At 39.7% G+C, this 25,668-nt stretch overlaps 1 protein-coding gene across 1 annotated transcript in view; it reads right to left on the bottom strand.

Annotated features, from left to right (window-relative positions):
* Window positions 1-25,668, bottom strand: part of PDE11A (phosphodiesterase 11A) — a 228,917-nt gene that overhangs the window by 19,658 nt on the left and 183,591 nt on the right. The window contains exons 13-18 of the mRNA XM_030580141.1: window positions 24,545-24,654; window positions 21,030-21,120; window positions 17,386-17,486; window positions 8,996-9,073; window positions 7,491-7,554; window positions 3,834-3,908 (exon numbers count right to left, since the gene is read on the bottom strand). Of these exons, the coding sequence (XP_030436001.1) occupies window positions 3,834-3,908; window positions 7,491-7,554; window positions 8,996-9,073; window positions 17,386-17,486; window positions 21,030-21,120; window positions 24,545-24,654 (519 nt within the window). The remainder of the gene's footprint in view (window positions 1-3,833; window positions 3,909-7,490; window positions 7,555-8,995; window positions 9,074-17,385; window positions 17,487-21,029; window positions 21,121-24,544; window positions 24,655-25,668) is intronic.

Below are 25,668 nucleotides of genomic sequence, written 5' to 3'. Positions count from 1 at the left end.
GGAGAGAGGAGGGGTTGAGAAGAAGTGTTACACTTCATTATGCTAGAATATTTTACAGATGCTTAATCGAGCACTTTGGAACTATGGTCAAACTTACAAACTGAACGCTTCATGAACAACAATCGGTATTTATAGTCTTTCTAGCCCTTTGTCTAGGATGAAAAATCAACTGTTTTTTTTTTTTTTAGTTTTAGCTTTGTTTATGAAATTTGTAAGCTGAATTTGACTGTTTATCTAATGGTATCCTAGTGGAAACCGGAGATGGGATCCAAGAGCTCACTTAAAGAAGAGAGAGAGAGTAGAATTCTGTGTGGGATTTTGAAAATTTTAACCTGGACTCTTAAGTAATGAAGGTATTTCTGAAAATCCCATTCTTTGTTCAGTGTAGACTGTTTTGTAAGCTTATTGCAAGAAAATTACTGTGTGGACAGTCAGAGGATACCACTTTGTCTTCCTGACCAGCTAGCTTATCTAGATTCACTAGCGGTATCCACATGATTCAGCCGTAACACTTAAAATTTTAGAGACTGCTACTGTAGCTTTTTAAAAATTGCCATTATTCAAATAGTAACACTCTGATTTTGGCCCTTATCCCTCCGACTTTACACTTTGTGTACTCCATCAGTTCCAAAGTGGATTTATTTAAATCAAAGCAGATTAAAACAGATTTTTAATCATGATTTAAATCAGCAAGAGGTAACCTTGATTTTAAATAATTGATTTTAATTGTCCTGCATTTGTACCTTTAGTTCTTTTCCTAAAGAGAGGTTGATTGTTGTTAGTTGATAACAATTAAAGCTCATTGATTTACAACTAAATATAGCTTTCATGCTAAATTAGGAGGATCTTTTTGCTAATGAGGAAGATACAGTACATATATTTATTAAAGCAATTATGTAGCTTAATTTAAACGTATTCAGTTGCTTAATTTCTACATCTTTATTATATTAGAAAATGGTGAATGATGTGGTTTTTTTTTTGTTTTTTGTTTTTAATTTACCAGATTAAATTTTTACTTGTGATTTGTGTCAAGCTTTACTTGGATGGAAATTCAAATGCAATTAAAAATGCACAAAACCAGCAGTTTGTTTTTTAGTTGAACAAACCTACCTTTAAATGCTGGATACACAAGAAAAAAATTATCAAAACATGTTTTCCATTTAAAACTGTTTCCTTTAACAAAGGAAGTATTGTGTGTAGTTTCATGAATTCATGTGATTATTTCTGATCACCATATGGTTCAGGATTTTAGAACTCCTCTCCTCTCACACCTAGTTTTTATTAATAAATTGGAAGAGGAAAACAAGCTTTCCTCTCTCCCACCCCCCTTCAACTCCCAGTTGGTTTCTTAACTTTGAATGAACTACTTATGGAACTGAATTTGTTGAACAAACTGAACTGAAGAAAGTATCTGTTCTCTGCATCTGCAGAAGAGGCTACTGCTATCAGAAGCTGGTTTAGCAGTTCAACAAACTGGTTTCAGGTGCTTAGCCGGTGACTTCACCAGTCATATGGGTTGACTTTTAAAGAAAGTTGGCAGCATGCATGTACTACTTAATATTGTTTATAATTAATTTAAATGACTTTAATAGATATTTGCAGAGTTGTAGCCATGTTGGTCCCAAGATATCAGACATACTGTGGGTGAGGTAATGGCTTTTACTTGACCAAATTCTGTTGGTAAGAGAGAAGCTTTTGAGCTACAAAGAGCTCTTCAGGTGTAGGAAAGGTACTAAGAGCGTCAGAGCTAAATACAAGACTGAACAGATAGTTTAGCATAGTTAGATATTAACTCCCCCAGCTTGTTTCTTTAATAGAGGCAGTAATTTGGCCTTTTAATAGAGACTGTTTTAAATAGGCTTATTTTTAAAAATAAACCTGTACTTAACATTTTAAATTTTTTTTTTAAATTTTCATTTTTCTTTTTAATCTCATTAGTTCACAGTGGCTCAAACGTTGACCCATCCCCAGCCCAAGTAATTTGTCTTGAAACTGAGAATGCCATGGGGTAAAGAATAGGAGTAGAATTTTTCTTTCAGGCCTTAGAGCAGGAGTGGACCCATATTCTGGGCAATTCCCCATCCTACTGGCTGGAGTAGGCACCACAGCCTCAGTGCCATTCCTGTGCTGGGAAGAAAGCCCTGAGGGACCTGCACAACAGCACATCCCCCTTCCCCTCTTTCTAAAGCTGCTGCATACAGCTTTCCCAGAGCCCTCAGGAGCTCTGCTAAGGTGTATATCCGTGCACACAGCTCCAGCATCCTGTTCTTATGCTCCGCTCTGCTGATTCAACGAGGTGCATCCTACTATATTAAGGAGTCTCCATGTCCATGATCTGACCGAGATGCACACCTCCTGATATGGCCTGGATTCATTTTTAATATTGCTGATGCTAGGGTACTTGCATGAAATGCTCCAAGGTATTAGAATTTGCTGCTATTTGAAGATAGTAAAGTGGGTTTTAAAAGTAAAATTATTTTTTGTTACAGTTGTACTTCATTAGTGTGAGGAGCATGCTTTCACTTCTATATGCATTATGTGAAATGCACTAAATACATATGATATGGAATGGTACTTTCCGTTACTGCAGGCTAGATTTGGTCCAAGGCACCAACACTGTTAGTGCTATGACTGATTAACTGCTAATTCACTGTATCATAACTACTTTTTTACGTGGGAAGGTCTACACAGAGAACTACTACAGGAGAGAAATTCATTATCTTTTCAGGATCCTCTAGCTTAATGTACAAAGTTGTAAGCCATGCTGAATCAGCTCACAGTAACAGAAAGTCGCTGAGTCAGATCCTCAATTCGTGTAAATTGCTGCAACTCGAGAGGTCATTGAGTCCAGTCCCCTGCCCTCATGGCAGGACCAAATACTGTCTAGACCGTCCCTGATAGACATTTATCTAACCTACTCTTAAATATCTCCAGAGATGGAGATTCCACAACCTCCCTAGGCAGTTTATTCCAGTGTTTTTAACCACCCTGACAGGAACTTTTTTCCTAATGTCCAACCTAAACCTCCGTTGCTGCAGTTTAAGCCCATTGCTGTTTGTTCTATCCTTAGAGGCTAAGGTGAACAAGTTTTCTCCCTCCTCCTTATGACATCCTTTTATTTTAAAAATAAGCCTATTGAATGGCTTCAACTTGAACTCTTAACTGTCTTGTCTTCCCTCCCCACCCCCATGAGTCTGCTTTTAAGATATTTAAGTGGGAAGGTCCTCTCTTTGCATCTCCCAATGCAAATCTTTAATAGGGTGGGGGGTTTGGCCACTTTTTCCTCTTTGCAGTTTCCTTTGGCACTTTATAACTTTCCACGTGTCTTATCTAGATCTGTATTTGATGTAGAAACCATCCCAAATAACCCTACAATGATGGTGGTAACATTACTTGTAGGCATACAGAAACGATTCCTCAAAGGGTACAGGGATACATCACATAAAACTGATGTCAGCAATGTCACACTGTAACACAAATGAAGTAATTGTGCTTTCTAGTAATCTGACTTCTGGTATGAATATTGCATCTTAGATATTGTAATCAGTGCTGTTGTAAAATGAATTGACGACAATGTTAAACCTTGGGATATGTACAACACATAGGCTTTGAACCAAGCCTTTACTCGGTATTTAAGTAATTGGGAGGTGTCTTTCCATTAATTTCAATGGCCTTTGGATCAAGCCCTTAATATCACTGCCAGATTCCAGTGGTAGGCTGTCTATATCTCTTCTCATGAAACCTGCTTGCTTCTCTGAATTAAAGCAGTTACCAGAAAACAATTTTCCTCTTCCACATACAGGTAGCTAGGTCAAAAGTAATGACAAACTTACTGAAGGAGTGAGTTTGAGTTCAGATCTCTCTCTGTCTCCTTGTTCAAAGAACTCGCTGGTTACCAATTCAGCTGCCTAAAATAGAATGACATGAAAGATTAAGGTTCATGTTAGCTATTTGTAAGAATCACAAAGTTATTGCTTAAGGCCCCTAATTATAAATTTCTGGGTAGTCCCATTAATGTGCTTACAGTAAGGCAAATGCTTAAGTCCCTTGCTGAGGTTGGATCTCAGTTATGGAACACTGTAGGTATACTCATATCTATAGCTCTGTAGTCATGTTCCAAAAACACATTCTGATTTCCTTTTGATTCCTGTCAATGATCAGTCAAATTGGAGCAGCATGTAACTTAGGCATTTGAGAATAGAATAGATGGCTATAAATTTTATATGCCCACATGGAACTATCTACGTAAAAAGACTTTGTAAAGTGTACATGAGCACTCTGGGTGCTGCCACTCCTGCCTCTGAAAACTGAGTTTTTTAGAGAAACAAAGGTACTCGGTAAATTCTGTGTTGGCTAACTTAATGTGAAATCCTATGACTTTCTTCACCCAGTTTTGTTTTTCTGTACTATATGTATCCTATGCCAGTCTAATTACTGTAGCTCTTAAGCATTTAAATATAAACGCAGATTAAGATTGTCATTTGATTAAATGTAAGAATAGTGGCATTGACTTTTTTGATCTGTATTATACTCTTTTGCCAGACTCCATGAAGCTGCCTTCATTTTTGACAATAGTATGTGTTATTTGGAAGGATGCAGTATTCAAAACAAGATTATTTTTGTAAACACTGGAAGCCTAAAGAAACCAGTAAAGCCCAGACAGCAAGTGACTTTAGAATAAACAGCAGCTTTAACTAAAAGTACTTGCTGTCATGCACACCCACAAATATGTTGCTACTGAGATAAAGGTGTGTTTCTAAATACAAAAAGCTTGGAAACTCAAGCTGACATTCTGTTCTTAACTCATCCTGTTGTGCTATTTACTCTTTCTGAGATACACTGATAAGAAACCATTTCAAATGCAATACCCAGGCACAGAAGAGTGAACTAAGGATGGACTATGCACCTCAGAATGACTCTAAATTTCCTGGTCTAACATTGAAATGCAAGATTGCTATGCAGTCACTTGTACAGGCTATCAACAATAATCAGATCTTAAATTTGCTACAACTTAAAAATAAGTCACAATCGAAAGCATGTGAACTGAAATTATAAAATGCTTTAAAATCATCGGCTAAGTTAATAATTACCTGCAGAATCTTATCTCACAGTTTGGAATGACTTTCTATATGGAGCCCCATCATGTGAATAATAAAATCATGGATTAATACACCTTGCTTTGGAATAATTTAACAGCCTGGCAGCAATTATGGGCTTTCCAAGTATCTTCTATGTGAATAATCAATATGTACTTGTCTCCTTCCTCCTGCTCTCCAGTGTTCTAGCTGTCTTGTCTTGTCCTACTCCTAATCTTTTGGAGTGTTTGTACTTTGCGCTTATTTTTTAGTCCCTTCCACTTATGTATTTTTATCCACCTCTCTCCCTTCTTAGGCCTTCTCCAGGTAAGGTTGAGAATCACAGATTCCGCATTCTGTGGCTTCATTAGTGTGTCTATTTACTTTTATCTTGGATAAACTCAGTCAGATGATGCTTAATGTTCCTAGACTGGAATTTTAATACAAAATACATGTTGAGTCACAAGGGAAGGTTCAGTTGCAGCATTTGGAAGTCATAATTAAAAATAGTTGGTTTTACACTTCAGTGGATGACTCTGGATTTCAGTACTGATCTCCCCTATGCCAAAACTCATTCAAGAAGTGCTAAGCAGATCCTAACTGACTCTTTTGATACCGTAGAAAATGGAAAAGCTAATTGGGTTATAGGGGGGGACTGAGTAATGCCATGAGCTGCAGCAATAGCAGAGGTGGGATTGAAGAGTATTGGGACCTGAAACGTTTGTCCTGCAGTATTTCTTGTAAACTGCATCAGGGGAACAGGAGCTCTGGAAGGAGATGGATACCAAAATGCTTTTTAAAAATATGAGAGTAACATATATATATATACATAAAACACAGCACAAGAGCAGAATTCACAACACCAAATAGCTATGCAACTCTTTGCTTTAAAAAAAATACCTATTCAATAATTACATTAGCACTCTAGACCAGAGGTGGCCAACCTGTGGCTCCAGAGCCACATGCGGCTCCTCAGAAGTTAATATGCAGCTCCTTGTTTAGGAACTGACTCCAGGACTGGAGCTACAGGTGCCAACTCTCCAATGTACCAGGGGGTGCTTGCTGCTCAACCCCTGGCTGTGCCACAAGCCCTGCCCCCACTCGTCCCCCTTCCTGCCTCCTCCCTAGAGCCTGCCATGCCCTCACTCCTCCCCCTTCCCCCCAGAGCCTCCTGCACACCACAAAACAGCTGATCAGCAGATGTGGGGAGGGACAGGAGGCCCTGTCCGGCAGGGCTGCTGGTGGGTGGGAGGTGTGGGGAGCGGGGGAGCTAATGTGGGGGGTATGGCGGGGGGGGTGGGCTGCTGATGTATTACTGTGGCTCTTTGGCAATGTATGTCGGTAAATTCTGGCTCCTTCTCAGGCTCGGGTTGGCCACTGCTGCTCTAGACCAGTGCTTCTCAAAGTGGTGGTCCGCGGACCAGTGCTGGTCCACAGCGAGTTTCCTCATAAGTGTTGAATAGGATAATAATATGGCACCAGTCCCTGGCAGGCTGCGGGGGGGGGGGGGAATTGCCAGTCCCCCACATCAGATAGCTTAAGAAGCACTGTACTAGACCATGAACTGCAGCTATGTTGATAAACCCTTATCACACAAAGGATGTATGTTTTGCAACTGAGGTAATGCATCCTTAGTACCTCATCACCTTCCAACCAGAGTCCCTCCTTGTCCATGATGGCTGTCAGGGCTCTTGGATGAGGCCAGTCTTGACCCAGCCAACCTTCTAGCTACAGGACTTTCTCATCCTACAGTGGCTTGTCCCACCAAACCCTAAATGTTAATGAATGCCTAGGTATTCTATAAATTTCTCAGGGTCACACTCAGCCCTTTCTGAGTAAGGAATGCTGAACAGGGCTTTAAAACTACATCTTGTAATGTTAAGCCACTGCTGAGATGAAACAAATCTGCTAATTATGCTAAAAATGCATATCCTATATCCATTAGGACATGTGCGTCAATTGGCAGTTCCTGTTGGTGTTCCATGTTTAGGACAAATTGTGCTATTGTCAATTGGTTATAGAATTTTGTACGCTGTAAAGGGTAACTTTGTGTTTACCTAAAGGGGAAAAAAAATTGCAATGTGTGGGGGTGTGGTGGTTCCCTCCCCTCCCCCCCCCAAAACCCTCCATTTTTTGTATGTAGTTTAGAAGGTTAATAGATGAGAGGATATAAAATAAGATCTCTTCAGGTACCTGTTCAGCAGCATCAAGCAAAGGAAAACATTGTGCAATAAGCCATGCCTCCTTGCAGAAACCCTTTGCTACTCTTTTTTTTTTTTTTTTTTTTTTTTTTTTTAAAATGCATTGATACTGCTGTAAATTGACTGCAGTTTTGCCCCCTTGTAAGTCAGGGCCCTGGGAATATTGTCCTGCTAATATCCTCTCTTCCCAGCCCTGCTATTAATCATGACTTGCCTGTCTTGAAATCTCCCACGGTTTGGTCACAGCTCCGAGGTCACAGGCTGTCATTAGCATTGATCTGAAAAACAGAAATGAACAATACAGACTGACTAACCTTTGTTGTATTGCTAAACAAATCTGTCCTGAGTGCATAAATAAAAAGTCAGAATTAGCACCTTTTTCCTCTGGAAGGAACAGCAGCACTGTTTGAAATTTCAACCATCAACATATTTTTATGTCCACACTATACCTACAAAGTTTAATATAATACAGATAATGCATAAGCTTGAAAATGTATTGTATGCTAGAAAAGTGTATCACTACAGACAAATCAATAATTTTTGCTACTATTTGCACTTCTAACTGGTGGTGATTATAGTGTACAATGCAGGATGTAAGTAAGGGAGTTATATAATCATTCAGATAGGATTACTCTGTCTACTTATAGGTGGTTGCTGTAGCAAGAGAACCTATAATCATGAGAGGCTTTCCAGACACTTTCAGCACTTTCTTAATTTTTTATTGCAGGTGAACAGTAGATTTAAAAGGGCTACACCGTTTCACTGTAGTTTAATACAACTACAACTGTATGGTACACATTAAAGGAACTATTCAGCTGTAGAAAGCATTTATGTACAGTACATAATGCAGATAAAAAGTATGATAATACTTACATGAAGAACCAAGACACTGAAAATGAAGCATCTAATATCCTGCCCAAATCTAAAATTAGGGACGGATGAAATTTTATGGAAAAATAGAAAATAGCCCATATCTCAGCCCTCAAACACAAAAATGAAACAGCTGAAATTTCAGAAAGATTAAGTCAACACATATATAGATGACACCTGTCTCTCATGAATCCAAACTGCCCTTGCCTTCCTTCCTCAGTCTTTGCTGAGATGATGGACACTTGGAATGTGGCCAGCCTGCTAGGTTACATTGCTGTCCGCAAACCTTTCACCAGTTGGCAGCTCTTTGGGGCCAATGGAGTGCAGTGCATTTGCAAGTCCCTAACTGAGGACTAGGCGGGGAAAGGGAAATTCAGCCAGGGGAAGAGGCATTAAAGAGAGAGAGGTGGGTCCAGGTTGAGGTGGAAGATCAACTGAAATGTGGAGGGTTATTTTGTTTGAGAACTTTTCAACACTTTTGCTCTTTTTCAGTGGGGAAAAGGAAAGAAAGTATCTGATTGGGTTGGGAGAAGTAAGAAAGATGAGTGGGGGAGAAGGAAGGCAGGATGGATTTATGACTCCTTCTCCCCTGCTCGCTTTTGGAACAGGGCTGTGATAGAAGTAGATTCAAACAGAAACTGCTCCAGGAGCCCTTTCTTTCCTATCCAGGGCTGTGCTTTAGAGCCACCATCTGGCCCTATATTTGGTAATGATTGTAAAACACTTAGTTTGCAGTAATATAGACAGCCTTGTTTTAAAATAATTATCTGTATTCCTGACCTCAACCTCCTTAAACAAATTGTGGTTATATCCCAAAGTAATAGGAAAGCAAAGGAATGACTCGCTTACCGAAATATTTCTCGATGGCTTTTGACATTCCAATTGTAATTGCTTTTACTAACAAGTTCAAAAAACTCAGTCCTTCTCCTGCAATAAAACACATAATCAGGAGGAAAAACCAGAAACTTCTGGAGCTGTTGAGCTCACAGAAAATTTGTTTATATCACGTAAGATCACTGTACCTCCTGCATTAATGTTAGAAAATGTTAAGTTGACAAGCTATTTCAATGAACCATTTTAATTTTGAAACATGCCTTATAATTGCCTAGCACTATCAGAGCTGTCAGATAATAGATGTACATACACACATCACTATATCACACCTCAATTCTCAGTTTTTATGGAAGGATGAAATGTTCTGCCTGTAACAACATATAGCCAATAGGACCATATGCACATAAAATGTATATTAAATGGTGATGATACTTTGCCTCTCATCTGAGGATATCAAAGGGCTTCCTAAAGATGGGTAAATATTATTTTCAGCTGAGGAACAGAAAGGTTTAATGACTTGTCCAAGGTCACATATTGAGTTGGTGGTAGAGTCAAGAACAGAAACAAGAATGACTGACTGACTTTCTCATGCTCTAATCACTAGAGCACCCTGCTTCCTCCCACAAGACTGAGTGGGGGAAAATATCGAAAGGAAGGCAATCCATGGTTGTTGCATGTTAACCCAAGAAGAGATGCTACACAGTGTGTCCATCAAACCACAAGTGCGAAGTAAACATGGATCATTGGGCATGTCTACACTGCAATAAAACACCCGCAGCTGGCCTGTGTCAGCTGACTTGGGCTTGCAGCTATAAAATTAGATTGTGCTGGAGTCCTAGAGTCTGGGCTCCAGTCTGAGACCAGATACCTCCACAGCAATTTTATAGCTAATGCAGGACAGCTGCAGGTGTTTTACTGCAACGTAGACATGCTCACTGCCTGCATGATAAACTAGCCTGAGGATAAAGGCAGCAAATGTTGGTGCCAGGTCAAGATTCACTGCTAGAAACCTCCAAATACTGGTCTTTCCCTCAGCTAGTGGCCCTGTAGTTACCAGTTAGTTCACATGTGGACAGCACAAGGTTTATGGCTACTCCTGCTCTCACCTGCCTGTGCTAACTTCTCAGTGAAGATGACCGATATTGCCACCTCTGGTGCAAAAAAGAACATAACCCATTATGTTTACAACCCCCCGACAGGCTAGGAAAGATGTTTTTGGTTTTGTCTATTGATTTACAGCTTTCTTGTTAGGGAAACATATTTTTTGTTCTTACATTCATGTTCTTACATTTTAAAATAATAAAGAACAAACTCTGCCTTTTTAAATCTAAAGCACAAAAATCATTCACAGGGGAAAACTGACCCATAGTAAAATGGGTCCAACCATGTTAAGACTGGCTTGGAGCCTTCTCACTAACCTACACATATTCTGTCCTATGACAAGAATTTCAACTGGGAGCACAAGGTGCTACTGTAATGGGGCCCATTGTGCCAGGTGCTGTACAAACATAGTGAGAGAGAGAAATTCCCCCTGAGAATTTTCTGTTTAAGTATCGGACAGGGCCGCAGGGAAACAGAAGCACAGACCTTCTCGAAGGTCACACAGTAGATTAGTGTCAGAGCTGTGAAGATTCCAGAGGTACATCTACACAGCATTTTGGAGTGAGTTTCAGGCTAGAAGGCTCACACTAGCACTCTAAAAATAGCTATACAGAAAGCACTCTGAAGTTGCACTTCAGGCTCTGAAGCCCACTCCCCTCCATATGCCTCACAGCCCAAGCTCCAGCCTCAGTCACAACTTCACAGCGGTTTCTATACAGCTACTTTTAGAGTGTTACTGTGAGCCTTCTAGCCTGAGGCTCACTCCAAAATGCTGTGTAAACATACCTGTGCGATTCCCAACTGTCCTGAGTGCTAGTCCTGTGCCCTATCCTACAGTGGACCCTGCTGCCTCTATATCAAGCAAAAGTATAGTAAGATTTGTAGCATGATGGAGCCAAGTGAGTCTTATAGGTCAGTAGAGCCTGTTAAATGAAGGTCTAGTCCTAGTTAGATTGAAATTCTAGACACTGACCACTTCATCTGACATCCGCTACTGAAATCCACCCACGTCTGTACTAATTGCACATTCAAATAAATGCATCAGTATGTTCATATAAAAGTGCAATCTGAATATGTAATCATCGAATTTCATACACTTGGTGCTGCCCACTCTAGAATACATTGCTCACTAGAAATGGATAGAATTTAAAATGGGGCATGTAGGGGCCTAGCAGAAATGCTGCAGGCCCTAGGTAGCCTGTATTATGTTGATAAAGTCATAACTATTAAAAGGTCCTGTGGTTATGAATTTTATAATGGCAACTAGAATTCTAAGGCACAATGGGTGGTTCTCTAATAACGTATGACTGGGATATGAGATCAGTTTATTTCTTAACAAAGACATGGTTAAGGAATGAGTTGATTATAGTCTATAAGTACCTACAGAGGAAACAAATATTTTATAATGGGCTCTTCCACCTAGCAGAGATAAAACATGATCCAATGGCTGAAAGGTGAAGAGAGACAAATTTAGACTGAAAATAAGGCATACATTTTTAACAGTGAGGGTAATTAACTATTGCAACAACTTATCAAGGGTCATGGTGGATTCTTCATCACTGACAAATTTTAAATTGATTGGATGTTTTTTTCTAAAAGCTACGCTCTAGGAATTATTTTTGGGCACTTCTATGGCCTGTATTATGCAAGAAGTCAGACTAGATTATCAGAATGGTCCTTTCTGGCCTTGGAATCTGTAAGAACAGAATTAAATACAGAAATAATTAAACTCTTCGTTATTGCATTGTATTCCAACCAAGACATCTCACTGACATATGGCAAATCACAGAATTTTTCTAATGGCATTGTATGATTTCCCCAAACCGCCTTATTTAATGTGGAGGTTGCTAGCACACTAATGAAGCAGCTCATATGATGACATTATACACTCTCTGTGTTTCATGAAATATGATATGAAGTGGCTGGATTTTACAAAAGTTGCTAATATAATGCAAAGTCACACAAGCAGAAAACAAAATTAATTTATTTCACATTCATGGCATGATGGCATAACCGTCCCTGTGGGAATAAATACTGCAATGATGAAAATTTTAATGGCCTAGAGTAGCTGGCGCATAGACCTTAAATCAGCCCAATCATAAATTGGTCATTGGCAGCTATACATTTGTTGTTAGCACAGTCAGAGGTGGCAGGCTTTTACATTTTCTATTTAATACACATTTCCTTGCCAAAGTCTTACCAGAAAAATATCAGTAGAGCAAGATTTGATGAGAACATAAGGATGGCCATACTGGGTCAGAGCAAAGGTCCATCTAGCCCAGTATCCTGTCTTCCAACAGTGGCTAATGCCAGGTGCCCCAGAGGGAATGAACATAGCAGGTAAACATTGAGTGATCCATTCCCAGCTTCTGGCAAACAGAGGCTTGGGACACCAGGCCTGGCTAATAGCCATTGATGGACCTATCCTCCACAAATTTATCCAGTTCTTCTTCTTTTTTGAACCCTGTTATAGTGTTGTGAAGGCCAAGACTATATAAAGATAATTCTTTGATATCCAGTTATTTGTGATTCCTAGGCAATACATCTATTATCTGGGCAACAAACTGACAGTTCAGAAGAAAAGGTGACCTCTTGTGCCCACCCTGAACATTGTGACATCATAAATAAAAAGCAGAGAGATGCATAAAGCAGTAATATAAAATATAGGTGACTCAAGACATTTTGGTGAGCCACACACTTCTGAGTAACAGAGCTGCTTTAAGCTCCACTGGAAGAAATGCAGAAGGAACATATTCAATCCGCACAGTGATTCTAGCATCGGAAAGGCTCAGTCTGTGAAAAGCAGCCATGTGTGAGGAAACAACTTAACGCTGCCTTAGTGGGTGCTTAAGCATGGTCTGCAGTAGGATCAGTTTTGTAACTTCTGTAAATAAAGCTATGCAAGTGGCATTCAAGGGTGTCCAAAATAAACATAATGTTCAGTTATTTTGTAATCCACTTGAGGGGCTGAAGAGAAATACTTATTGATGTATTCATACTCAGAGGCAAAGCTGGCTTAATATATAATAAAGGTCTACAGTCCAGTGACTCAGGACATCATTTCAGTAAATCTCAGAAATTCTAAGGAAAAGTATAAGGGATGAAATGTTATTACTGCACCATTGGGTCGCCTGTATCTTTTTGGTATGGGTATGACAGTACTATCGTGAGCTGTAAGTATGAGTTCTCATAGCTACAATTTTTTTCAATTCTATTCGGTTGTCTATTGTGAGACTCATTGCCAGACCAAGTAATCAGACCTAATTCTCACCTAATCTCATTGTTTATTATTTATACAGTGTCATGGGTATACATTGCACTAAATGGACAAAAACCATAATAATTCCCTCGCTGGAGAACCTCATGAAATATGGGCTCAATCCTGTAATCTGTTCTGTTTGGGTACAGCCTTGTATTCTTGCTGTGTACCATTATAAGTGGATCCTTAAGACTACCTATCTAGATACTTACTTACACTGCGCAGGAAGTCAGAATAGACTACCATAGTGGTCCCTGTGCACGGCTAGGGCTTAAATAGGAGTTTGCATTCAAAGTCTCATCTACCAGTGATAATGTAGAAAACACCTTTGAAACCTTTTCTAATTTATTTCATGTTTAGTGGCAACTTCAATACACTTAAGTTAAAAAAAAAAAAAAAAAAAAGACACCAGCAGGATGAAGACACAGATGGCCTTTTTTCCCTTCTCTTTTCATAAATAAAAACTGAAAGTCATTTTTGGGGCTCTGAAATACATGCATTTCTATTTATTCCCAGCCATAGTGTACTTCAGAAAACTTTGGTAGCTGACTGTTGCCTGATAATAGCCAATTATTTCTTTTGACAAAAAATACTGTTTTTTTTTTTTTTATGCATAGAATTAACTGGATACATGTAAAACTCCAATGTTAAACAAATGTCAATTGTTCACCTTAACATGCACTAATAGAACCTCTGGTTTCACTTAAAATCCTAAGTGGTAGGAGAGTTCTGCCTGAGTAAGAACTATAGGACTTTGCCATAAGTGGGTAAATTTGAAACAATATAAGTGTCCACAATAAGCAATATTTTCATTGGCATCTTGGTAACATTTGCTGTACTAGCAAGTATCACAGTTCCAAAAAAAAAAGTGCTTAAAAAAGAAAAAGGCAGTGTAGTAACCACAGGATGTTTTCAGCAGACTGGTTTTCCATACATTACCCAGAGTTCACAGGAGAGACAAGTACATAATAGCCTGGCAATGAGTTTATTAATAGTAATATTAATGATTGGTCTCAATCCATTGCATTATCTCATTCTTGTACAAGGGAGAATTGTCTGGCTCCTTTACAGCTGAGAGTCCAGTTTAAAAAAACAAAACAAAACACATTAATCAGCTAGAGCTAAAAGAGGAAGCTGATATACAATTTGGCCAGAATTACAGAAAGAAAACTTGTCTAGTATAACTTTGGTGAGAGCAATTATGTGAGTTTATGCATGTGAGGGATGTCTGTTTTTCCCTCACCCATTATAGCAACTCTCCCTTCAACCAAGGAGGACTGTATCCAATCCTCTCTGGAACCCATCAGTGTTATTTCCAAATGTCACTGTTAGTCTGTAAAGAGCTTTCTAATTGTTGTCCAGAAAGGATTGCTCAAGAATAACTGTTTACACGAGGACTTTTAAAGAACAGGTATTGGCTAAAATTGCTTAAAGTATCTACTAAAACTTTGAGATAATTTATCATCCACATGTCTACACATCTAACAAATGCCAGGTCTGATCTTTCACTTGGAGGTAATCTGTTTATTTGTTCAATAGTTAAAGTCCTATAAACATACAATATCTTGAGCAAGTCCTAAGGGTCTTCCTCCATCTATACTTCTATTGCTTTGCAAACCAAATCCCTGAGTGCAAAGTGAACTTTATGAACAGCAGTACAGTGGAGATCCAAGAATACTGCAGTGCTGATATTCCCCACCCTCTCCCCCACAGGCCATTTAAGAGGCAGAAAACTGAGATATTAGGTCACTGAAGCAAGAATGTGCTTGCGCAAAAGAATCAGTTTGTATAATTTGGCTTTTAAATGCATGTACAATCTGAAAACCACTACCACATGAGCTTTCTAACACACTTAGAGTAAATCGTACAATTAGCATAGAGTAGTATGAGTAGTTTTATTAGCACAAATGGCACAATAGAAGCTGGATTTGTCTTAATATGTGATAGTACTGAGGAAAAAAGAGGTCTTTTTTTTTTATTTGCAGAAATTCAAGTCAAGGCCTTAGGTTTTTGTAAATGTTCAGACTGATTCAGCACATCAATGTCAACAATAAAACCCAGGAATGCGTATTCTTGAACCTCAGTTACTGCATGTTGTTTGACATCAGTATGTTGATATACAAAAGGAAACTTGATCTCGCAGTCTGAGTCAGATTCACCCCTTCTGGTGTCAGGAGGGGGAAAGAGCTGCTGTGCCCAAGGTGGGGATTTATACCTCCAGAGAAGAGCAGCAACTGCTTCCCCTCTCCTGGGAATTCTTGCTGAGAGAGAGCCTGATGCTCTTCCAGGGGCTCCCCAGGATCCTGCTGGTGGAGTCTGCTCAGGAACCGTGAAAAAACTTAGCATCATCATCCCCTCCTCAGCCAACCTGCCTGCACCCCCTTACCAGTGACTGCCAACCATTTTTGGAGCACTAGCTATTTGTGCTAGGACATTGCGGGGCTGGGTGGGGGGCATACAGAGTGCTCATTATGGTCCCAAACATCACTGTCCTAAGTCACTGGCAATTTCCATTGTCATATTATCCATCAAAATCAGGAGCAATCTGCACAGACAACTTACTAGACTGGAAGGACCAGAAAGTGTGAGATAGTAGCTGTGAAGGCCGCTTTCTCCTTGTCAGGGCGCACTGTGTATGTTACATTTGTTAAAAGATCATCTTGAAGTGATTCTTGTCTTAAGCTATTTTAGCAAAAATGTTGTTCTGAGAGGCAGATGCCTCAATTTGTCTATGAAAAGTCTTTAGGTGATGTAGGCTACCATAGGGGAGAAAAGAAAGCAGTGAACTCTGAGAGATGGCCAGGATTAGCAGCAGGTGAGCTCTTAATGCAGTATTAAAATAACACAATGAGCAGTCACAGCAAGCTTTGTTTGCCCCATTCCAATCGGTGCCCAATGGCATGGCATATGTTTAATATAGATTAACAGACCCAGACGAGGAAAAGATTTTGCCTGAAGTTCTTTGGAACCTTGGTTTGGCATCAGGCCATCAGCACTCAGGGGTGAGAAAGGAAAAATCCATATCCGCCTCCATACAAACTCAAAAATCAATATGTAAATGCCACCTAGTGGAGTGCAAGTAGGGTGCTAATGGACAACAAGCTATTTTCTAATGCACTGAAATTCCTTAGGATGGAACAGTGTTGTGCCTGGGCAGGAGATAAGCTACAATAGCACATGCTGTTGTACTTCTCCCAGTAAATTCCCCAAGTGCATGCCAGCAAGTGGGATTCTGACTGACACACTTTGGAGGAGGAAGTGTGATGCTCAGGAAATGTAAAACTGAGATGCCAACAACTGCACCTATGACTCCATATGCCTATTACACATTCGTTTACTCAGTTTGAATCTCCTGGGTGCGTGTGTGCATGTTTTTTTTTTTTAAACTAATTACAGTGCCAGTAAAATGGAAGAACTCATGTTACTTTGACTACTTGGAGGTGTGATAGGAAAACTAAGAAGGAACATGAAGTAACTGCATTTGTGGGACACCTCCAGTCATGCTTGATTCAGTTAAACTTTGCAGGATGGATCCTCAGTTGATATAAATCATCACATTTTGTCTTCAATGGAGCTACTCTGATTTACTGGGCCAGATGCTCAGCTGGTGTAACTAAATACAGCTTTTTTGCCCTTTTTTTTTTTTTTGGCACAAATGATAACACCATTGGGAATTTGCCCAGAAATTCAAAAAGGGCTAAAAATGTACAGTCTCTTTGTAGTTTTGGCCCACAGAAACAATCCTGCACTCTTCGTGCATGAAAGGTCTCCTTTGGGAATCCTGTGTAGTGGAAATACAAGATTAGGCTATGACTTTCTTCTGCAATTGCTTCAAGTTTGGCTTTTGCTGCATATCAAAATGTATCTCATTTGGGCATATGAGATACTTCTATTAGCCTAAGATAAAATAAATGAGAGATTAAATATCTCCAACCATAATTAACCACTAACTTCATATATTACGTACCCCTACGGTGCTTCATGGGTCATTAGACAATGTTCTTTGGATTTTCATTTGTCAAATATAAACAATGCCAATACCTACTCAAAATACAGAGTGAGATCTGTTGCCAATATTGACTGCTTCAGAAGCTGCATAAGGTCACTGTACTCCTTGGAGGACAAGTTAGCAAAGATGTTGTGACCCTGTAATGAAAGAGAGAGAGAAGGTAAAGGACTAACAATCATTCTAGATTTTGAAAAGATTTCTAACCCTGTAATCTGCCCCATTTTGCTACACAGAAGTTTCTTCTGAATCATGGTAAAACCATGATAAAATAATAGTTAATGCTACTGAGATTACATTAGGACAGGAAGTGCTGGTCACTGTATTCAAGAAGCTGGGCTGTGTTTCTTAACTGTGCTAATATTACAGCCTCTTGCAAAAAGATTTATTCTTTGGTCTGACTCTGCACAGACCCAGTTTATGGAGGAAAAACTATGGATACATCTCAATCTTTCCCTTTTAGCAAATGTTTTTGGAGCTGTGCTTTGTGGCTTTTCAGTTGTGCTGCCAACAGATTTATCTATATTGCTGCTCAAAGGCACGCAAGCTGCTGTTAGAGCAGTCAAAGACACTCAATCAGTTTTTCATTCAAAATACAGGCTCTCCACTCACCCTGACTATTTTCCACTATCTCATGTACATACCGGCTTTAGTAACTCAGACTGAGGAGAAGCTAAGTTTGTAGAGCCCCAGACCTTGTGGGCCCTGTAAGAAGGCATTTTTAAAGGATGGTGAAGGCTTATGATTCTGGAAAATGTTTTACAGCCAGAATGAAAGAGAATAAATTATTTAATCAGCAAAGAGTCCTGTGGCACCTTATAGACTAACAGATGTTTTGGAGCATGAGCTTTCGTGGGTGAATACCCACTTCGTTGGATGCATGTATTTATTATTATTATTATTTTAATGTTGCTTTGGGAATGGAACATAATACTAACAGTTTATAGTTAGGCTCTGTGTTCCCCCTTATTTGACATGTCCATCATTTATCCAGAGAATACAAACAATGAAATTTGCAATTGAATTTGATTGAACTTTAATCTAACACTGGACTTTGTAAAGTCAATCACATATGATTACATTCACATATTTACATCACTCTTCGGTATTGCTTCCTACCCTTTGATATAATGTTTTTGGTAACTGAATTTAATTTTGATAGTTGACTGCAGTATAATTTTCATCTCCAATGTGCACTGCCATCTAGTGCTTAGGAAGAAGATTAGAACACTATAAAGAAAACAAGAGCTTTCCATAAATAAGGGGCATCTTTTCTTCCTCTAGTGACCTTAATCTTGTAAAAGGTTTCCTTTCACCTATGTGTTGGGAAGGTGGGGGGAATTCTAGAACACATTTAGTTATAGACTGCAACTTAGGTATGGTGTACAAAGAAAAGCTCAAACCTGTATGTGTTCAAAAAACAGCAGATAGTCACAGCATAGAATTACTTACAATTAGATCTGAAATATTATATAATAAACAGCTAACAAAGGGCTATACCACTATATTCAAGGCTTTATTGCTTGCTGAACTATTTCATAATGTATAAGGCAACATCACCACAGCACAAAAACCATGAGCACATGTGTCAAAGGTGCCTAGACCAAATATAGGCACCTTTTTTTGTTCATGCTGATAGAAATCTAAAGAAATAATACAATATGCAATGACATTTCCCCCCTAGAAAACACAGATAGACTAGAATATTAAACACCAACATACAGGGTGTAATCTAATTTCAGCCCACTAGAGTGAGAGGGCCAGATACTTGGTGCAAATTTGCATAGCTCCATTGACCGCAATGGAGTTATATCTGCTTGCAAAAGCAGAGGATCTGGATTTGTCTCTATTCCCAGCTGGAGAGTGTTTGGTTCCATCTGTGAATTTTTTATCTAGACAAGAAACGACACACACAATGTAGGGCTTAAAATCATAGCAGGGTGAATTGGATGGAGTTGCCAGGACAGATAATGTTTGGATGATGAAAGAGAAGGAGTAAATTGGGTAAGGGAAAACTTTGTCCAGCGAGGGAAGAAGTTTTTCTTAGATTTGTAGGGATTTTTTTGAGGCCAGCAGGGACCATTAAATCATTTCATCTGACCTCCTGTATAACACAAGCCCTCCTGTTTTGAGTCCAATAACTTTTGTTCCACTAAAACACATTTTCCAGATCTTGATCTGAAAATATCAAGAGATGGAGAATCCACCACTTCCCTCAGTAGTATGTTCCAATGATTAATCATCATCCTTGTAAAAAGAAAAATAAAATAAAAAATTGTGGCTTGTTTCTAATTTGATTTTTGTCTGGCTTCAGCTTCCAGCCATTGGTTCTTGGTATGCCTTTCTCCACTAGGTGAAAGAGCCCATTAGTACCTGGTATTTTTCCCTGTCAAGGCACTTATCAGGTCTCCCCCCAAACTCATTTTTGATAAACTAAACAGATTGAACTCTTAGGCTTGTTCTATTCTAGTAACTTAATTTTGGTATAATTATGTTGCTCAGGGCTGGTCAGTTATGCTGACCTATCTCCCAATGTAGACAGTGCTATGTCGAAAGGAGGGCTTTCACAGTCAACATAGCTACTGCCTCTCAGGGAGAAGCCCTCCCATTGGCTGAAGTGCTACAGTGGCCCAGCTGCACCTTTTTAAGTGTAGATAAGCCCTAAATCTCTCAGTATGTCTTTTTTTTTCCCAGCCCTCAATTCATTTTTGTGGCTCTTCTCTGCGCACTCTCCATTTTTTTTCAACATCATTTTAAAAATGTAGACATCAAACTGTAACCAGTATTCTGGTATTGGTCTCACCAATGCCATGTACAGAGGTAAAAAAACTTTCCCATTCCTATTCACTCCTCCCCTGTTTATACATCCTTGGGTTGGATTAGCTTTGTTGCTCCAGCATTGCTCTGGGAGCTCATGTTTGGCTATTATTAACCCCTAAATCATTTTCAGCATTACTGCTTTCCAAGATACTGTCCCCCATTTTGAAGCTATGGCTTGCATTTTTCTTTTGATGAAGATATTCTGTAAAAAGTCAAGTGCCCAACTTTGTATCTATGATTTATTTTTGTAACCAGTGTCTCTGCCTATTCCCCCCACTTATTGTTACACGATTAGTTTGTCACATCATGTGTACAATTAAAAAGTAAGCTCTTCAGGGCAGGGACTATACTTTCCCATACATGTGGAAGCTCCCAGCACACTTTGGGTGTTACTACAGTACATGTAATAAACCCAACAGCAGTTACTGAAAATACATAACTAAGCACTCCAAGCATACTGTACATATTGTGGTTGCCCATAAAAGGAAGGCAGGTTTAATGCTTTAAACATTTTATTTTTACAATAGAAGGTGAGTGTGACAAGGTAAACACATTAGCTGGGAAAGGATTAAGAGTTCCTTGGCTATCAAATGGCTGAGAAGGATATACATAAGGAAGATGAATGATCCAAGGGGGATACAAGGGAAGACTGTGTCCTTTTCCGCTGGCTGAATGAGGCAGGGAGAGTCTCAGGGGAAAATAGTCAGCAGCTGTAGTTACATTGTTTTTTATGTTGTGTTGTGTGAGAGCTTTGTGGTAGTCAATAAATGCTGCCCGGAGGAAAGGGCCATTAAAGGAGTTTGGGCATGGGGTGTGTTTCCCTGGAGGTGAAACAGCCCCCTACTCTACAGCTAGTCTGGTACCTCACTTTGAAGAATCATGACAGCGTGATTAAAATGATGGTGCTCCAAAGGTGCAGAAGTTCCATAAAGTTGAGCCAAAGCTGATCCACTCCTGAAACAGAACAAGGGACATTAGCAATGAGCATCTGCCCTCTTACCAAACACATTTTAAGTGATGTCTTCACCCAAACACTCTCCAATATGGTGTATGGAAATGCAGAGATGGAAGTCTATAGCTCAATGTACTAATCCAGGGATCAGCAACCTTTGGCACACAGCCCATCAGGGAAATCCACTGGTGGGCCCGGATGGTTTGTTTACCTGCAGCGTCCACAGGTTCAGCCGATCGCAGCTCCCACTGGCCATGGCTCGCTGTTCCAGGCCAGTGGGGGCTGCGGGAAGTGGCGTGAGCTGAGGGATGTGCCAAAGATTGCCAATTCCTGTACTAACCTATGGCTAGACCCAATTAATATTATAGACCTGCAGATTCTGAACCCTGTTAAGTCTGCTTTGCCCAGCTAAGGATTCCTTCTGAGCAATACAGATATTTTGGGTGAGGTGCTTTTGAAAAGCTAAGTGATGGTGCTTTATCACTGTCTATAATAACAAGAGTAAGACTAGTTTCATTCCAAATTAGGTGACGTTTTGTATATGTTCCACATACTGCAGGGGTGTATATTATATATATATATACACACACAGTCACAGACATGTAATATATGTAGTGGGGCAGGGATTGCCTTATCCTCTACCTTTGTATCAAGCCAGCCCCTAGTACATATAATAACAATGGTATATAGCAGGCATTTGCAAAACTCTGCTGTAAAAGAGCCTCAAGAGTAGTTAAAATGCTGTCCCTGCAGTGGGCAACATCAGAGTGATTTAAAAAATACTAAGGAGAAAGAGGAAGCAAAAACAGATGCTGAAATCATAAAAATCTAACATTCTTAGAATATATTTCTAATCGTGGTTATTTTTTATAAAAGCTAGTTGCAAAATTTGTAGCATACAGTTTAAAAGTTCTAAGCTGAAACTTTAAAGGAAGAAAAACTATGAAATGTAATTATGAAACTGAGAATTGTTGGAAGGTGGAGGGGAGAGGGATTGGACTGTCAGAGTAGATTAATGTTCACACCAGTATTTCACTTCTGGGACCCAGCCTAAAGCGACAAGGTGGGTTTTCTTTCCAAAGAAATGAGTATAAGAGATTATGCTAGAAACAAATAGCAGGCATCTCCTAAGAGCATATACTACAAAGCTGTACCATACTGATATTTAATCAACAGGGGCAGCAGTAATAGAGAGGGGGAGAAGTGAGAAACATCATCCCTAGAGAAAACAGTGCTGAGGTGTACTAACAGGGCAATTTCAGATAACTGTGATGTTGCTCTCATCATATACCTCTTGATCTTTCATCACACAAAACACTGGTACTCGGCACTAAGATAAAACAGGAAAATATGATGCACAACTTTATAAGTAAGCTTGGAAGAATAAATCACAGCTGCTGTTATGAGAGGTACAATTTCTGTTTTCAGGGATATTTTATCTGTGTCTCATGTCTTTTCTTAAATGTCTTCAATAATTTCTTTATGGCATTAGAAAAAGACAGTATCTTCTTTGTACTCAGTTGTCAGTTGTACTGGAAGTGACAGCATTCAAGTGCTGAAATCCTCTATTTCAAACTTCTCAAGGGAAATATTACATTCCAATAAACATTCCAATAGAGAAACAGTTAGGTTAATCAGAGTCTGAGTCTATAGGGATTTAAATCCTACATAAGTCTTATCTTTGTGAATTAGGAACATGAACATCAATCAGCAAAGTTTTCCCATTTGTCTTACACAGGTTTCCCTTTTTTCTGCTTCTCATCAAGACTCCAGCAGCATAAAGCAGCTGGTCATACTTTGTAACCTTTGCACCAGCAGTCCTGTCTCTTGAGCGCTGCAATTGATTTTTCTTGCCTTGGCAAGTGACAAGCCAGACACTGTCATTGTTTCATTGAGAGTGAGCAGCAGCTGAGGAAACAGCAGCTTAAGGAAATGCTAACTGGGTGCATCAGAAATATCAATATGGGTGGAGTGTAATGACACAGTTTGCCCTAAGAAACAAAACAGCCAATGTACACTACACACTGTGGCACATGTGCTCTTTTTTGCACAAAAATGTGTTGAGGGGGAATAAATTAGCACAACAGCTCTCTGGCTTTCATATAGCTGTGGGGTTGGCCGCCTCTTCCTTTGGTCCACAGGACTAGCAGCAGGGCAGAGCCACAAAACCATGCTGCGGCCCAAGGACCACAAAACCCATCTTTTTTTGGATTCTGATTATCTGCAGATGGTCACGTTTCCTTTATTGCAGAGAGCCAATGAAACAGTATAGGTCCTGGATTAGACATCTCTCTGACAACTCCATTGCAGAGCTCAGCTGAGATGTAGCAATGGGAGATTTCTTGCCCCATTCCAAACATGGATGGCAGGGGTAGGGGTGGAAAAGGAGAGAGATGCCCTTTGATCAAAGGAACCTCCTTATCACCACAGGTAAAAAGAAAGGGAGTAAACCCTCCCTCCCCCACTACACTAAACTGCCTCTACCAGCACTCACGTGGAGGAGGGGACTGCTTGTGGCAGTAGAGCATAATTGTGTAAGCAAGGGTTGCAGTATCAGGCCCAGGACCCCTAAACTAGATTTCCTTTTAGAGTGAAATTCACTGGGATCTGTACAGCAAGTGCAAGACTCCATTTAACAGATAAGAATGGGAATAGAAAGTCTAACACACAAGCTCAACAGCATATCCATCAACCAGCTGGCCTCACAGCAGTGCCTTCACACACCCTATGCACCGTGCCAGAGGTCTCCAAGTCAGCCTCATAGTCTTACTGGAGCTAGGCCAGGAGAGAAGCCACATACTTGTGTTTACATGGAACTAGTGGCCCTAGTACTCTGCACAGCTGGTGTGGCGGAGTTAGGCTGGAATAACTGCCACATCAGATTGCACAGTTTCCCCACACCACAGTTTTAGGTTGGTGGCAACCATTCCATATGCCAAAGATTGAAAACTTTGGCTTTATGCAGGAGGAGTAAATGTTATCCTTTTGTGGACACAAGGCTTCAGTTTTACCTGCTTTTATTTAAATGTATTAAATAACTGGAAAAGGTTTCACAATGATTCCAACATACCAGCCAAAGAGAGATTGGGGTATTTGCAATGCTTCTCATACTCAGTGTCAGCAGGTCTCTGTTTTGCAGATACTCTGACTGGAGGGATCATCAGTGTTTGGTATCACATTTCTACATTAGGTGTCAGTTCACAAGGGGCAACCCAAATCAAGAGCATGACACAAAGGGCAAGTCAGCAATTACCAAAAAGAATAGGGAATTATAAAGATGGATAGTCCCTCATTACATGTAAGCCCAGGAATATTTGGCCTTGGCCTAGGAGCCCTGAAATTAATGCTTCATTCTTTATCCCCTGTCACCTTTTGCTCCGATATGGAAGGGAAACAAATTAAAGTAATAACAATTGGAAAACTTACTTGGCTTGGAAGGCATTGTTGGTTCCCCTGTGGTCAAGGTCATGACATAAACATCCCACAATCAAAGCTAAAATTTCAATTTCAGTCAGAATCTCCTGAAATCCTGCCGTCTGAGAATAGAAAAAATAACTATCAGAAGCAGGAAGGGATAGATAATGTTAGTCCATTGAGTAACAGTCATCTTTGTTTTGAAACCACCATCCTTTAAATAAGGACAAGATAAATGCTTTATTGTCATATTATGTTCACTGCTCTATGCTAGATGGTTAGTGAAATAGACAATGTCTTTGTAGTGATCTATTTCTATCTCTGTCACAGTCTTAATACTCTCTTCCCCAGTACCCAGAAGGTGCAGTGGGAAAAGAACTGAAAACAATCCTCATCAACAATAAGATGAGAAGTTGAACTTCCATATGTGAAAAACCATGAAAAAATCATTTCCGTTTTAAAATTACTGTCTACTTAACAGAGACTTCTTAGATCCTGAGGTGCTATATTTTTTATACATTGTTGGAGACAACTTACAAGCTAAATCAAAAGAGGCTTAAAAGAGAGAACCTAAATATCAGCTATGCAAATACTAAAGCAGTCAGAGACTGTTTTGTTCACTGCAACAAGGGGATTAGAAACAACGTTCCATGATTTTAGGTGGAAACACCTTGAATAGCATAATTCTACTAGAAATACCCTGCATGAGTTTGAGAGGAGATTTTTCTTAAATAACTCATTGGAATTCGTGATATGGTAGATATGAGAACTACAGCATGTACTTTAGGCCGAATCATGGCCACCGTAGCTCACATGTGCTGTTGTATTTTATATTTTTTTTAACTTCAGATCCAACCCAAGGCAGAAATTGGAACTCTCAGTGTCTGGGACAATACTCAGATTCATGAGTGATAATGCACCATTGGCACCAGTTAGGTCCTGTCCCAAATATGCTGGTGTGAAGAGAAGAGGTGATGATGCAGGAAATCCCATCTGACACTAGAATTCCCCTGCAGGGAGGTAGCCATGCAGTAGTTTGTCTGCCTGGGCAGCCTGAGAACAGGGGAGGAGGTATTAGCATTGCTGATCGTGCTAAATTTCCCAGAAGGGGTTTGCCTGGGTTGTTGGGTGTGCCC

The sequence above is a fragment of the Gopherus evgoodei genome, chromosome 11 (genome assembly GCF_007399415.2).
Source record: "Gopherus evgoodei ecotype Sinaloan lineage chromosome 11, rGopEvg1_v1.p, whole genome shotgun sequence".
In the NCBI taxonomy this organism is placed as follows: Eukaryota; Metazoa; Chordata; order Testudines; family Testudinidae; genus Gopherus; species Gopherus evgoodei.
This window is presented reverse-complemented; position numbering and strand designations above follow the sequence as displayed.